A 16361-nucleotide genomic window follows, 5' to 3' on the forward strand; every position below is an offset into this window, starting at 1 on the left:
ATCCATATTACAACATATACAATTATATATATATATATATATTAGCCTTCTCTTCTAATAATAATCCTTACACTTCTAAATATACAAATGCTTTATTGCCCATAGCTCTTCCAGGCATGGATTTTCCCCTTAGGGCTTTTACTTCCCTGGTGAAATCTCAACGCATTCTAATTAATGTTGATTGCCATCTACTTTTGCATTTCAATGTTAGTTCTACATGGTAATTTTTTCTTCTCATTTACTGACTGTTTTTTCAAGAATGGTCTTTCCTTCTTTCAAGAAAGGAAGGTTTTCCTTTTGCTTAATGGTAAGATTCGGTAAATCACCATATTTCCCTGTAAACTTCTCTATTTTATTCCCCTATTCACATTTTTCTCCCAAATGCACTTTTTTTTTCAGCTTTAGGGAATAAACAGCATGTGTGTGTGTAAAATATGGTTAAGGATTGCTTGCTTGATCATGGGCAGCTATGGACATAATCTGTAATGAGGCAAATATTGACACGAGTGATACTCAGGCACTCATTGAACGAAAGTGAATGGTATTTCCAGCATCAGGTTTTATTTACAGGGGCTACAATAGGCACTACCTATAAATCTTGTAAGACATTATTTTGGTACTGAACATAGTGATAGGAAAGTGGAATTTTGGCTAACATTTGTACGACTATAGACAGACAAAGTCCAGCTGTGTTTTGATCCTTTTGAAAGGTGTTAGTCACGGCCAAAATTCTTTCGGGGTGTTTGATACTCTAAAAATCCCCAAGTCTGGGCTTTCACCGAACCAAAATTAAACACATCGTTTTTAGCTGCCTCCAGAGAGCAGCTCCATCATTCTTCGAGGCTTTCTGTTCTCCTGTCAGTCACACCTGATTTTAGTAAACGCGTCTGTCCTTCCCATTCCATAAAGTACAGCCGAAAACGTATTCGGTGTGTATTTAAAAACCTCTACATCAACGACCACCCCTCTGAGCTGCGCGCCATCGTTACACTGTAACACTGGCATTTGCAAATTTCTTAGCGTCTCCTGCAGCAGTCAGGAAAAGTGGGAAGAACCAGAACAGAAGTGAAGTCGAAGCGGGCGCTCGGAGGTGCCGGGCTGCGCTCCCGTTTCCCCGCCCGGATCCCGGCAGGGACTGGACCCCCCGTTTCCCTGCTGCCGCCAGGAGGCGCGGCAGCGCTGCTCCCGCCGCCGCCGCTTCCCCCTCGGCCGGGAGCCCCTCTGCGGGGCCGAGCAGCGCGGCCCCTCTGCCAGGAGCCCCCCGCCGCCTGCAGCCCCTCCACCGGGAGCCCCTCCGCGAGGCCGGGAAGCGCAAACCCTCCGCCGGCAGCGCGTCCGTGGGGCCGGGCCGGGGCCGATCCCGCACGGGGAACTGCGCCGCCGTGTGCGCGTCTGGAACTCCCCCCGCGCCGCGCCGCCCCCTCCGCGCTCTTCCGCGGCCGCACTGCCAGCAGCAGGGGAGGCAGCTTTGCGGGCAGGGCGAGGGAGGAGAGGAAGGTGCCGGAGGAAGGAGAGAGGGGGGAAGGCGGAGACGGGGCCAGCCCGAGGAAATCAAATAGCCCCGACATGATTTAGGCAGCGGCTAGAGAGGGGAGGGCCCCCTCCCCCGCTCGCTGCCTCGCTCGTTCGCTCGCTGGTCCCCGCACGGCGCCGGCGGGAGCAGCGCCGCCCCGCTCGGAGCGGCGGCTCGGGGCGCGCACGCACACACGGACCAGCGGCGGCCGGGCGAGAGGGCGGGGGGGCCGGCAGATGAAGATGGCACTGTCTGTGATCCAAGCGTGCCGCAGCCTGGCGCTCTCAACATGGCTGCTGAGCTTTTGTTTCGTGCATCTGCTGTGCCTGGACTTCACCGTGGCCGAGAAGGAGGAGTGGTACACGGCTTTCGTCAACATCACCTACGCCGACCCGGCGGCTGGCAGCGCCGAGCTCCGCAGCGAGAAGAGCGAGTGCGGGCGCTACGGCGAGCAGTCGCCCAAACAGGACGCCCGCGGGCAGGTGGCCCTTTCCGCCTCGCCCGCCGACCGCTTCGCCTGCGACCCCGGCACCCGTTTCAACGCCCCGGCGCCGGGCAAGAGCTGGGTCGCCCTGATCCCGCGGGGAAACTGCACCTACAAGGACAAGATCCGCCACGCCGCCGCCCAGAACGCCTCCGCTGTCGTCATCTATAACGTGGGCTCCAGCAACGCCAACGAGACCATCACCATGCCCCACGCAGGTAAGCCACGCCACCTCCAGGCGTGTGCTGAGGGGGAAGACGGATGGACCTCCTTTTCTAGCTCGCTCTGCCGTCCCGCATCCTTGGGGTAGGAGCTACTGCGGGAATGTGTCCTCGCACTTCCTGACAGGGAGCAGGATCAGCTGTGGGCGTCGTTGGGTGGTGGGTGCCCGTGGTGGGGGCCATGGAACTCCTCACCATGCTGCCATGGTAAAGGATGGATGTGCTGCTAGCATATCCATAGCAATGCACACCGTTGCTCCAGGGATTAAAAGTTTGGGACATGTAAAGTTTGCGTCCAGTCAGAGGAATGGGACGCTGATCCCGCTGTGGGGGACCGGTGTTTCGTTGTGTCCTGAGAGTTCTCTGGCGGGTGCCGTATGGGATCGAGTGTGATTGAGAACTTCGGAAGAGAAGTTGTAGTGTTGTGCTACAGGCTTATCAGGAGGTGCAATAAAGTAGAGAACACGGTGTCCACAGTCTCAGCTGCGATAGTGTAAAAGCACTAAAATTCGAGTAGGAATGCCGAGTATCTGATTTGGTGAGAACATGAGATATGGTGTCCAGGACTGGGATGGCGGGAGTGTTTCACTCTCCCAGGTGAATGTTCTGGTGGAGTTTGCGCTTGCAGTATCAGTGCATAGGTGGTCAGGTCCCAAAATGTGCTTGTCAGCTGGAACCCGTCAAAATCCAGTCATTCAAAATAACCTAAACCCTGGCTTATGCCCGCAAAAAAACCCCCACTGTTTCTCTACCAGTGCTTGATCTGAAATAGTGTCTTAAAAACAGTTCACCGGATTTATATTTAGGGACAATGTTTTCTGCCAGGGGTCACTTGACTTTTATACCAGCTGCCTATGCCATGGAGATAAAATGCCACCTATTGTGAAATCTCAGTTTGGTTTCTATCCAGTAACTAATCCTGCCAGTTGAATCTTAGTAGAGTTGGGATAAATTGAAACACAGAAATGCTGCAGAACAGGATGTTATTCTAATGGCACGTTAAACTTCCACAGTAAACTAGCTAGCTTGGATGTGCTGAGAAGCAATTTGTTGACTAACCATAGTGCTAAAATACTGCTGATGCAAAAGCAGCGATTTTGGAACCTCTTGTGCCCAGCCTGTTTCAGAGATTAACTATTTTTTGGGGGCAAATTAGTGTTTTTTTGGTAGGGTTGGTGGAAGATGGGGCTTTTTTTAGTGTTTTCTTTTGGTTTTGTGAGACAAGCAACTCATAACCTCTTGAGCTTCCTAAAACTATGTTTTATAACCTGCCCATGGTTTAGCAGCTGTTCGGATTATACTTCTTGCTACTTTAAGTATCACAGATTATATACTAAGAAGTATAAAGCAGTAGGAGCTTGGCATACTTATGCATCCTCAAAGTAAAGCTCGAGCTGTTTTAAAACTTAAGATGCAGCATAGCTTGCTTTTCTCTAGTAAGTTTCTCTAAAACTGCCAACATGTTGGATTAATTAATGGTTTGCCTGTTTTTAAAGTATGCACTAAGCTGTTTTCCCACACAAATGGCGTTTTATTAAGAAATGTGGGAGTAAAAAATGTGTCTAACCTTTTAAAATGTTGGTGCTTGGGTTTGTTTTAAAGTCTAAGATGAAGTAGGAAAGGAAACTTTCTTACTGAAGGTGGCCTCAAATTTAAAAAATATGAACATAGTATCAATTATCCTGGGAGCAGCTTCTTTTATGTCATATAATTTCACAGGATTTGTTCCGAGAATCCTTTCTAGTACTGAATTGACACCCAGCAGTAGGTTTGTACAGCATCAGAGGCTGAAATGAGAGGAAACTTTCAGAAATTAATCTGGAGTTGTGGAACATGATCACTGAGACTGAAGGACTTTTCTCATTTATTTGATGAGGTTGTCTTCATTCTAAGGATTTTTATTCAGTGAAGTTGAATTATGGTTGTTGGGCTTACGCTAGTGAAAGCCTATCCTCTGCACATGGTCAAAACTGAGAGTAGTTTTAGAGCACAAGTCTGATGGAACAGAAGAAAAAACAATTATTCTTAGATATTTAGCAATCTAATAGGAATTCAGAACTTTACTCTCCCTCTGGTAACACTTTTACTCTGGGACAAAGTGAATAGTCAGGCTGTGTAAAATTGTGGCTGCGAGTTTCTAACTCACAGCCTTTGACATTTGCTTGTTCCTTGTCTAAATGATAGCACAAGATTCAAGGGAAAAATGAATCAGTTTCTTGGTTTCTGAGTTCAGCAGCATCTGCAGTGTTCTGCCCACGCGAAATCCTGGAGTGGGAAGAAGAAAATTCCATCCTGGAAAATACTTGGAGGTTGAGAGGGAAGGGTGAAATACGACCTAAAAAGCAATTTAAGAGTCAAAAGAAATATGATGTTACTCCCTTTTTATTTTCTGTTTTCCTTTCACAGATTTTTTTGAGGTTTCATAGAAGCTTGAACTCTTCCTATACTGAAAAATGTATCCTGTTGCATAACAATGTGGCTCCTGCCCTTATTAAATAACTTTTACTCCTAAGAGCAATACTACTCCTAAGAGTTTTTTTCCCCTTACATACATGTTTTGCTGTCTCTTATTGTCACTTTACCTCTTTGTGCTGCTTGTTCTGCTCCTCTCACCCTTGTTTCTTCATTTCTATCCCCATGCTTCATTCCCTGCCTTAACCACTTTGCCATTTCATAGTGCTTTGCCTTTGCCACTTTCTTCCCAAGGCACTTTCTCTTGCCAAAGAACTTAGCTCATGGCTCTATGTTTAATTATATTTCCTGTTTTTTGCTACAGTGCATGCCAATGACCTTTTGCTCACGTGGTGATTCCTGATTTTGAAATCTATAGGCAACTGTAGCAAGATACTGTGTGTGAAGTTGAAGGAGGGTTCATAGACCTCCCTCCCACCACCCCCAAATCAAAACCAGAGTAGTATAATATCAAAGCTTGCTGTGGAAATCTTAAAATATGACTCTCCAGAATTTATTTATAGAGCATACAGCACAAAATGTGCAATTTGAACCAGTTTCATCACCCCATGGAAAGCCTTTGCTTTTTACTGAGGTCACTCCTTGCACACCCAGAAGGATGAGGTGGAGTTAAGACATCTGCATTCATAGGGAATATGGAGATCTGGGAATCTCCTGCTAGGATGTCCTTAGCTTGTATATCATCTGCTACAGCCTGTGCAAACTGGCATCTTTATTATTATTGGCTTGAAGGATGGCATAGGAGCTGTATGACTTTATTTGCCTTTTGACTAAGTAGGCTCCAGCCAAAGGAAAAAAAGCATCTAGAATTTCTATTTCAGGTGCTTTGTATTTCTCCTAGATCAACTTTCCTAGCAGAAAAGTAATCTAATAATATAGAGGATGTTCTTTTTTATCCAGAAGAATAATCCATGGGGTTTCTCATTGAAATTTTTTCTTACTCAGACCAAATTAACCATTATCTAGGTTTGAAGTCACAGTAGACACTGTGACTACATTTAATAACTTAGTATTAATTTGCAGTTGTCTTACTACTTGTTGTAGCATATATCCTAACATTTCATCTGAGCTCTGAATAGAGACAGTGAGAGAGCCTTCCAGAAGGTGATTTGAGGTGAGAACTTTCTTCTCTACAGTTCATATTTGAGGGAACCTACATGGACCATTTCTAACTTGGGAACCTCTCAGGTGCTTGGGGCAAGGGAGGAATGTTAACTGTGACTGTACATGATTCATATGTGGGCAAAAATCAAACCTAAAATATTCTACATACTTTCTAAGATTCAGTTTGGATTCTGAGGTGCATAAGATTATTTCACAGAATGGATATTGTTAATACGTGAAGTAAATTGCATCCTACGTATTTTGCACCAGGAGCATATGTTAGGCAGTTTTGCATTCTCCATATTCTGTTTTTCCAGTGCATTCCATCACAAATTTTAAATCACATGCCTCACCTATGACAACCCCTTTGCAATAAAGGGCAGATACCTTGTTCTTTTTGTAGTGGCTTGTACACACAGCAGCAAGTAGCAGCTGTATCTTTTAGACATTAATCTCATAAGTGGTCTAAGATGATTCTGACTTCTCTCCTCCCTCTCTGGCCCTCAAGTGCAGTGGGTGTATGTGCCAGACCATGAGGAGGGCATGGCCCATCCCATTGCAAATTCAGATGTGTCTCTCTGCATGTGCTGTAAAGGGGGCCAGACTCAACCTGGGAGCATTCAGCTCAATAACAGTCTCTGTGTTAGTAATAGTTTGGGCTTTGGGCTGCCCTGTAGATTTGTACTGATGTGCAAATTAAACACCAAAGTTGAATATTTCTCTCTTTACAGACTTAATTCAGCACTGTAGCTGCATTAGTTTCCTTATTAAAACAATTGTTTTTCTAAACTTTTTTGGAATTCTAATGAGGAAAATGTGCTGAGTGCATTCACACTGAATTTACGTATGGATAATTAATGGAGGGGTGGAAATTTCAGCTTTTCAGGGTCTGCCATAATTTTTTTCTATTCCAGGCACCAAGATTGATTCCTAATAGAAACTCACTTAGTGGGGGAGAGAGATGGAGATTAGTGCATCTCTGAGCCCTATACATTGAGGTGTTGCTGGGATGTACTGCCATCCTTAAGAACTCAGAAGAGCTCCTGGATCAATCATGTAGGCCCGGCTTTCTGCAGTGTTTGAAAATCTAGTTCTCTGTGTTTATCAAAATTCAGGATTTCTAGCTGACAGGCTGTCCCACTGCATTCCCTGGTGAGTCACGCTTCTGCTGCCAGCTCTGCTCTGAAGAGGTTCTAGACTGCTTTACTGCCCATGTTCAGCTGTGCTAGGTGGAGGGGGCACTTGATGCTGTTAGGTAACTAGTTCAGGTTAAACTGAATTGAAAGGAATTAATTTGACCTTCAAGAACTAGAACAGCAAAGTGTCCCCTGGCACTACTTGGGACAGCCACTTCAGCTGGGGTACTGAGTTTTGTCATTAGATGAGACACTTTTTACCTTATTGAGTCTTTCATCTTTCAGCCTCATAGCTGGATCATGTGTCTCCTTCAGAGCCCTAAGAGCCTCTAAGAAAGACAGTGGAAGGACACTGAGTCCACTGAGCTTTGGATCAAGTCATAAGGTACAGCTTTTCCTACAAAAGTCGTGAAGTATTGTTTCATTGAAGATTTCATTGATCCTCCAAGCTTATTGATTGCAAAAGCAGTTAGATTTCTGCTTTGATTATCTGCAACATTTGCATATAGTGGCATTCATACAAGTGCTGTCTTCAGATCTCTGCAGTAGGAAGTGACACTGCAAGAAGAAAAATCTTCCTCAGGAACAAAACTGTATCCACATCTGCACTAACTGCTGACTGGTGATCTGGAGGACCTCCTTTTGGTATATAGTCTTTAAGAGAATGGCTTGCTTTTGAGAAAGCAGTGGTGTGTCCTAGTTCCACTAATATTTTGTCTTTAAGATGGTGTATCTTAGCTTGGGTTATTAGAATATTGTGGCAGTCTGTAGCTTAGTGCAGCTCACTAATTAATGCAGATATATTTCTGTGCTACCTCCCTTCACATTGATGCCTTGAGAAGTTAGAACAGAGGCTAGACAGAGTTGGGAGGAATAAAGTGAATATTTATTGTCCATCAGAGAGAACAGGAAGATTTTCAACAAAAAGGGAGAGAAAACTAACTAGTTCAGTGTTGGCACTTTCAGGAGTCTTTTTCTGGTGAAACAAGAGGACACTTTCTACTCTTCACATATAAGCAAAGGCCTAAAAGAACCAATTATTTTGCAGCACTTTTTTGATGGAGCTCATGATGCTTTGTCACGTGAGATGACTGAGTTTCAAGTGACGTCTGCCTCTGTACACCACGAGCCAGGCGGATGAAGAGTTAGGCCTTTATAAAGGGATAATCCAACAACTTCTCCACTTCCCAATAACTACTGCATAGCTAACCTGCACAGAAACAGCATTCATTTCAAGACAAGCCCCACTTCTGCCCTTTCAGCTACATTTGAGTAGCAGTCATTTGATGACTCCTTTGGTGCAGAAGGGAATGAACAATACAATCATTGACTCATAGAAATCAGATATAGAAAAGATTGAGTAGTCCATGTAATCTGCCACCTTACTAATGCAGGGCTTCTTCCTACAGTGTTGCTACTATCCACTACCATCGCAGTGCTTTTTGCTTAGCATCTTGAAAAGGAAGGAATTTTGGGGTGCTTCAGAAACAAATGCAGTCTGTGTAAGGAGAATGGTTTTGAGGCAAGAGATACAAAATGTATGCAGATGTTAATTAGTAATACTATACCTTGCAGTAATGTTAAATTCACGTAACTTCCACAAAGGCACAGCAGCTAAAGGATAAGGTTAAAAGCCAGCTGTATCCATTGTACATCAGTCTAGGGGAGGTATATGGCAACTGCGAGAAGGAGGATGTGGCAAATGTTTTGCAACTGGTTGTATGCAAGCAGGCTTTACTGTGCTGTGTCTTTATTCCACAGTGGTATGTGATCCAGGATTTTGTTCCTGACCAGTGCTCTCCTCATTTTAGTACTTAGTGTTTCAGTTTCTCTGGAAAAGGAATTTGGATGGTTCAGCCTCAGGTCAGGCACTTCACAGTTTAACCAAATACTGAATGTGGATAAGCAGGGGTCAAGGACCCCTCGGAGTATCCTGCTTTTCATGAGTGCATTTGGATGTAGTATCTAAGAATGCAATTTAGTGGAGAACTAAAATTTCTGTTACTGGGAGAAGAAAACCCAAACATCTTAGATGAAACCTTAACTTCATAAATTCACCATATTAAATCTACCAGTTGTATATCTACTATCTGATGCACTGGCCACATCAGAATTAGTAGAAGTAATTCTTCAGCCAGCTGAAAATTACTGAGTTAGGTTCTTACCAGCTGCTGGAAACAATGTTTTTTAGTTCAAAAATGGATGGGGAGAAAACATCTCTTATTTCACCAGTTCTAATAGATAGGTTGTAATATTGTTTGCTTATGAAACATAAATACTATTCAGTTGTTTTTTATAGGAGGGGCCTAACAAGGGCATTCTTTACTTTCTGTCTCCTCTTCAATAAATTATTTGAAATAAACCTTAGAAAACTGTATGAAGGAGAAATGAAGGAGATGATGAAAAAAACTAAACTGTTTGTTTTATTGCTATTCCACACTAAAATATGAAAAGCTAGCGTACTTTATTCTGTGCTACTTAGAGATAATAGCTTTTTAAAATAATTGTTCATTTCTTTTCCCTTTCAAGAATGGCCAGTAAATAATGTCAGTAAAGTGTAGTGCCTGTTCATTTGCCTCTGACAGTATAATCATAGTGATATGCAATTATGCTGCTAGACCTAAGGGTCTGTCAGAGTTTTGGTCTCAAATTTGATGTGTTTAACTGTGTTTATGTACAGGATAGTCCTTCTATAAATTGGAAAGGTATTTTTAGTTTGACACAAAATTAGAAGAAAAAAATGTTTATCTCTTTAGTTCCCAAACCCCAGAAACAAAAATTGCAGCCATGTAACTCCATAGAGTCCTGGCTTGAGTATGTCTTGTTAAACATACTTCTTAAACATAGATAGAAACATTACATCTGGAATACAGTTCCTCCAGGGATACATAGAATAGGGTGGGTTGGCAAGTGCTCCCTTGTGCTACACACTTAATGAGACGTAGCTTTTTAAAATTAATTTGTATTCCACAGTGTTGTGAGTCTTTATCATCATTTATCAGCAGTGGGGTGCTCCATAACAAATGAGTTCTTTTTGTATGGTTTCCTGCCAAGACAGCCCCTTACTACTTACATATTTGTCTATGAACCATCATCATTTGTCACTGAAATAGGCTTAATGATATAGGATTTTATTTTTCCACATAATTTGTTCCAAGTCTTAGCCTTCCTCCCTTCTTATATACTCTTTGGTTTGCTTCTTACTGTTAAATCTCTCGTTACAAGCTCTCTCTTTTTTGCAAGTCATTGTAGGAATATCTCACCAGATAATATATGTATTATATTATTAAGGAAATTATACATCACATTAATCTCTGGCTTCCAGCTTTATAAATCACACATCATTAAATGTGCTTCTCTATTTGTTGTTTCATTTTGCAGTCCTTGTCAAACAATTTTTTTTTTTTTTTTTTTTTACCATGGTCACTTTTATGTTGCATTGAATGTGCCTGACATTACACAGCCATGTTCAGAATGGACTCCAGAGCCTAGTGGGTAGTTTCATCTTTAATTAATATATATGCCTAATTTTAAGATTGCTGTAAAATGTGTAAGCATTAGCTGACTATGTCTTGTGGCTTGCCTGGGTTCAGACCCAGTATAATAAGCTCTATGGTTTTATTGTTTTGGTTAAATTGATTTGTGGAGCGCTTGAGAAGCTTTTGCACCTAACTGTTATTATCATAGTGTAGCATTTCCAGATCCTCAGGATCAAAGCTCTGGGTGTCTAACAAATTTCACTATAAAAGATTTCTTGCATTTTCTGATTATGCAAAGGCTCTCTATCAGTATCTGATAAAGATCTCTTTGGTTTTACATCCTGTGATGCTAGCTAAAATGCTCCTATTCTTCTTCCTTTTCCATTTCAGTAGTTTCTGTTAGAAGACAGAAATTATTTCTGCTTTTCCTTTGCCCTTTCAAAAATCTCTATGTTAGAGAATCTTAAATCTTCAGCCATATTTCTAGTACATGTCTGTGTTTGTACTCAAAAATAAATCAGTCTTTAAAACAGGACAGTCTGATGTTGCAGTAACATTCTTGATTGCTTCTTATACCTGCACAGAGTATGCTTTCCCCTCTTGTGCCTTTTTAAGCTTTTTTTATATGCTTATTGTCTTCTAGTTTTACCTGTGACTATCATTTCTTGACAGAGGCAGCTTTTGCAAGATTGTGTAATCTCTCTGTCTGGCCTCTTATTGCTCTTTATGTGTCCATGTGTTTGAAGTACCATCTACTTGTCCATCAAATCCATACCTTTACTAAACACTTTATCAAAATTTCTCATGCTGGAAAATGAGAAGCTGAGTAAAATACATTATGTCTTTTTATAATGCTATCTTTGATGTATTTGCCTTGCCTTATCTTTCCTTCAATCCTATACCCTCTTTATTTTCTACCTAATTTTTCTCTCCTTTGGTTTGTTGGGTTTTTTCCTTTATTGTCCCTGCTTCCAGTAACTCTTTTCCTTGGACTTCTCACCCTTTTTTTCCCTCGCCTTCTCCCCTTTCCCTTTATGTGGGAAAAGCACCTGTTTTTCACCTCTACTATTTTGATTTTTTTTCCTTCCTGCCCACTCCTTACCAGGTTGACAAAAGGAGACAAAAACTATTTGCTTTGCATAAGCATTGACTGTAAGAGGAAGCAGAGCAGGATTATGCTCTTTTGGTGGCTTTTCCTGTGCAGCTGACTCTGGGTTTAAAGAGTGTCTGCTGTCTGCTACTCATGGTGGGCTCAGAGGAGTGGGACACCAGCAATTGGGAAGTCATCAGAAGGTTGACAGGCATAGCACATTTGCTGTGTATAGAAAGGGTTTGTGCTGAACACTCCTAAGTCTTTTTCATTAAATCTTAAAAGACTAAATTATGGTCTCCTCTCATGCTTTTATGGAAGAAGATTAAGCTTCCCCCCACACTGGATGCTAGAAAAAACTGATGGGAAATTTTTGTATCAGAACTGTTTTAGGAAGTGAAATGGATTTTCAACAGAAAGCTGTTTTGGAAAGTTTTTGCTCTCTGGAAAAGATCTTATAGGTCTGGTTTGAATAAAAAAATTATTTTAGTAAATGTTTTATGTTTCTGAATTTCAGTTTCAGATGCAGTTTAGTTTCCCTTTTCCTTTTCTTGATGATATATTACATTTCAATCAGCTTCAACCAGCTTTAGATACTAGTTCTCTTCCAGGGCACAGACATGACTTTTTCCCAACTCACTTTTCTCTGGAAATCGATGTATGCATCTGATCATCATCAGTATTATTTAAAGCTATTGACCTCAGGTTTGCAGTGCTGAATTTCTTTTCCCTGTGACTGTGTGACAGCAGCTTTCTGTCTTCCCACAGTGCAGTCCCTAAGCTATGTAGAGTTTTTAGCCCTTGCTGCATGTCTTTAGTAGCAGATTTCAGCACTGTGTCTAGATACACACAGGCATGATACTCAGTGTGAGGTAAAGATTGCTCTTAGACAAAGGCATAAAAGGGATCAGTACCTGTCAATGCAAGTGAAATAAATTCAGGCTTGTAGTATGATGCAATTTCCTAAATGGTTGCCCATACATTGATGTTATTTGCATGGGACTGGATAGTTCTCTAAATGTCAAATCCTGGTAAAAATACCCCATTCTCTGGGGAAATCATGGTCTTATTTGTACAAGGAAGGTTGGACAAGGTGTTCATAGTAGTTCTTCTGGTTTTAGGGTACTTCTCTGAAACTACCACCCAGCTCTTTTCCACACTTGAAAACTCAAAACTGCTCTTGCAGAAGCTATGCACAATGGGCAGAGATAAACCCTATGGAGTGAAGCATCAGCTTTTCACAACAGGATCTCTGTTAGCTGGGTGACAGTGATGAACTAATGTCAGCTTGATATTTCTTTATGACTTGCTCATAGGGAGGAAACTGCAAGAAAAGGCACTTGCAGTAAAAACAGTCTGAGCCACTTCTTTTGTGTCTGAAGATAGCTAGCAAATGCAGAGAGATGTCTATAAGCCTCCACTAATCAACCATTTGCTGAAGCTTGTCTTGCAGCATGAGAGATGTAAAAGCCTTTTTCTTCTAAAACTTCTACTTAACTGTTGAATACCAGCACAAGGGAATATTGTGATGGAATACAACCTAGAGCAGCAAAGCTATCACAGGTGAGCATAAAATAGTTTGAAACACATGATGGTACCATCACTCACTTTGCCAGAGAAACAGCTGAAATAGCTATTAGATGAAAGTCACATGGATGAACCTGAATCCTGGAGAGGTGAATTCATGTTGATGAGAAAATAAAAGCCATCAAAGTAGGTGGTGACTCATGTGGTCTCCCCATCATGTGGAAAGTCTTCCTCTTGGAGACTGAGAAATGTCTTTGACTAATCCATACGTCTTAAACCTCATTTCAGTTCTGCACTGAATCCCATTTCTCACTGGCACCCACTGTCATGATCTTTGACATTTTCTTGTTTGCTGCCTCACTGCTGTTTGTCCCAGTCCCTTCTTGCTGCCTTTACAGGTAGTAGGATCATTTCTTGAGATGATGAGGTTCTTGGTCAGCTCCGGTTTGAGCTTGTATGTTTTTCTCTTGTTGCATTTAGCAGTTTTGCATGTTTGGGAATGGTGGGTTGCATTGCTCCCGGAGTGCTGCCCAGCTGGATCCACAGGCGAATTAGATAGGGAAAGCCACCAAACAGCTTGACTGCTTGTGAAAACCCGGACCTCTGTCTAAGGCAGTTGGGATCCTCTAGGGCACATTGGTTCTTCAGGGAGTTCATCTGTCATCTTCACTCCCTTGACCTACTGACCCCTACTTAAGAAGATACACAGGAAAATTTTCCTTTTCAATGTTAGTGGGGGAATGGGTTTGGGTTTTTTTCCAAATAGAAACATTGTCTCTTCTTTATTGAATACCCAGACAGCCTTTTTTTCTCTCTCTTTTTTTTCCTATCCTAGTCTAATAACCAGATCTTATTGACATGCAAGTTATGAGAGTCCACAGACTTTTTAAAACAAAAATATGACTGCATAACCACTTTTTTCCAAAATCATGGCTTCTAATGGTTGTTAGTGCAAATAAATTTTTGGTGCCAGAGAATTGATGTTATCTGGTTTCTAAACATGCATGACATCACTTCTTTCTGCAATAATTAAGAGCTTCATTCCCATTAACTAACATAACCGTCTTTCTGCTATTAGACTTACAGAAAATAACAAATCAAGCACTGATTTTTTTAGTGGAAAATATCTCCTGTTGAGTACCGTGTACATTTGAAGTGTAGAATCTATTCTTAGTTCTTAACCAATGCTGTTTTGAATTAGCACAATGATTACTGTTGTATTTTCATTTTCTGGCCATTCCATATAACCAGGAATATTTTTTGCCAAGGCAAAGACGACTCTGCAAATTCTGTCACAAAGCTGTTACCTTTAGCTCTCACTAGCCAAATGTGTTGTGCATTAGCTCACAAAATGGGCTACTGTGCATATGTAAAGCAATAGTCACCTTGATAGTAATGATAGCAGGGAGGAAATTTAAATGGGCTCTTACCTGGACTAATACAGCAACTCCTAAAATCTCTTCTTGGCAAATGAGACCACTACTTAAAAACCACTTCTCACCTTACCAAGCTAGTGATTTGGCTATCATAAAACTCAGTAGTAGGTATTTTTAAGTTATTTTTAATGTCTACATTACATTAAATTAATTTGGAGAACATTTCATGGTCCAGTTGAGGAAAATGTTTGCACAAATGGTTATAGTTAAGCTCACATTTAGTTCTTGCTGAGAATGGACTAGAAGTTGAGCACCATGACTAAATGTCACTGAAAGTGGTTCTGTGAGGAAATGTCATCTATGAAAGATGTAGAAGTGTCTGACATAGCCCAGAGGCTTGTTACTAAGAATGTTAGTGTGGTCATCTCGGGTGAAGTTTATGCCCTCTTATTGCACTGTGAATACTCAAGATCCTTGCAATAGGTAGTTTTATTTAAAATTGTAAAAATAAAATACATATGCTTTATATATGTCATTAAAGACCTGCTTAATAAATATTGATAAAAAGAGATGATTTAATTATTTTTCATTTCTCCACATAGTTTGGCTTCTGCTTTCTGGGTTATCAGCCATGTCTGCACCACAATAAGAAGCAATGGTGCCTCTCAACTTCCAGTGAACACTGTGCCCCTTCCATCTGTGGAAAAACTGGCCCCCCAAACCCTTTCAAACCCAGCTACTGTCTGTTCTCCTCTGTGTTTTATTTGATGTTTGTCACCATTGCATGCAGAGGAACAATCACAGCTGTGGAAAGTGCGGACACCTGTTTGGTTATTTGCAGATGGCTTAAAGATGTGTATCAACCAGTCATTTGTACTTGCTAGGTGAGCTGGAGGAGTTAATGTAATTTAGAATAGCCACACAGCATTTCTTTGCTAATCAGGGAGTTGCCTAATTTGGAAATACATGTATATCTAAGTCCAATCTGATACACAGCAGCTCCTTACCTTACACCCATTCCAGTTTGGAAACTATTATTGTAATGTTTTGCAGTTTTGGTTCCAGCAGATAAAATTTTTCATCCTCCCTAATGGCCTTATCAGTCTATCAGCTTCATTTTGCTTTGAGACATTTAGGACAGGTTTCCTTAATGTTCCCAGTGGAACAGTTTTGGATAGAACTTTTAGCCACTTAGACAGTTGTTTGGGTTATGTTCAGATGATGGGAAACTGTTACCAAGAAGGAGGGAAGTGTAAAATTAACAGATCTTCTTTTAGGCTTTCCTAAAAAGTGAACTGCCATATACAGTTAAAGGGCTCCGCCTGGAAATAATGCAATTATTACTTCTAATAACCTTTAAGTACAAACAGGTCCCCCACAACAACTGTGTTAACTTCACAGAAAGACTTGCTAGACCAGGTAAATATTAATGTAAGATACACAAGTACTAATGAATACCTAAGGTGACTCCATAGTGTCTTGAGTGCTTTGCAAATCTGTACTTAACACCACAAGCCTCAAAGATGTTCCATAATCTGTAATATGAATGCCCTACCATGCAGGTGGAGATGATTAGTATCTGTTTGTGAGTGCTATGTTCTCACAGGCCTGGGCCCTACTTTGCCTTCTCCTGTATCTCCTTGTTTAATAAAACAGGTTTGGAATCAATCCATCACTGAATTACTGAAGGTTTGATTAATCTATAAATAAACCTGATGTTCATGCTGTTATCCAACAGTTGTCTCTACTTGTTGGCAAGACTTTCAGGATCTGAGAATGCATTAAGTCTTTATTCCTAAAGTGCACAATATTAAGTCAACTTAAAAAAAAGTAATTACAATTTCATTTTGGTTTCTGTCTTTAATAATGGCAATGTCTCTATCACTGAAATGGATAATATTCACAGCATGTAAGCACCTCCAAGCTCTATCAGTGAAGAGACTGTACCTGTTTTGGGAA

General features: G+C 41.4%; 1 protein-coding gene across 3 annotated transcripts in view; it reads left to right on the top strand.

Moving 5' to 3' along the window:
- The first annotated feature begins 1263 nt into the window (after positions 1-1263).
- RNF150 (ring finger protein 150) overlaps positions 1264-16361 on the top strand; it is a 124913-nt gene continuing 109815 nt past the window's right edge. The window contains exon 1 of one of the 3 annotated variants that reach the window (XM_088056573.1): positions 1264-2215. In XM_088056573.1, coding sequence (XP_087912699.1) covers positions 1750-2215 — 466 coding nt within the window. In that variant the 5' untranslated portion in view covers positions 1264-1749. The remainder of the gene's footprint in view (positions 2216-16361) is intronic. The other 2 variants (XM_088056572.1, XM_005525566.3) reach the window with 2 other exon arrangements.

The sequence above is a fragment of the Pseudopodoces humilis genome, chromosome 6 (genome assembly GCF_049639895.1).
Source record: "Pseudopodoces humilis isolate 2021_Gansu_Grassland_sample_001 chromosome 6, ASM4963989v1, whole genome shotgun sequence".
Taxonomy (NCBI): Eukaryota; Metazoa; Chordata; class Aves; order Passeriformes; family Paridae; genus Pseudopodoces; species Pseudopodoces humilis.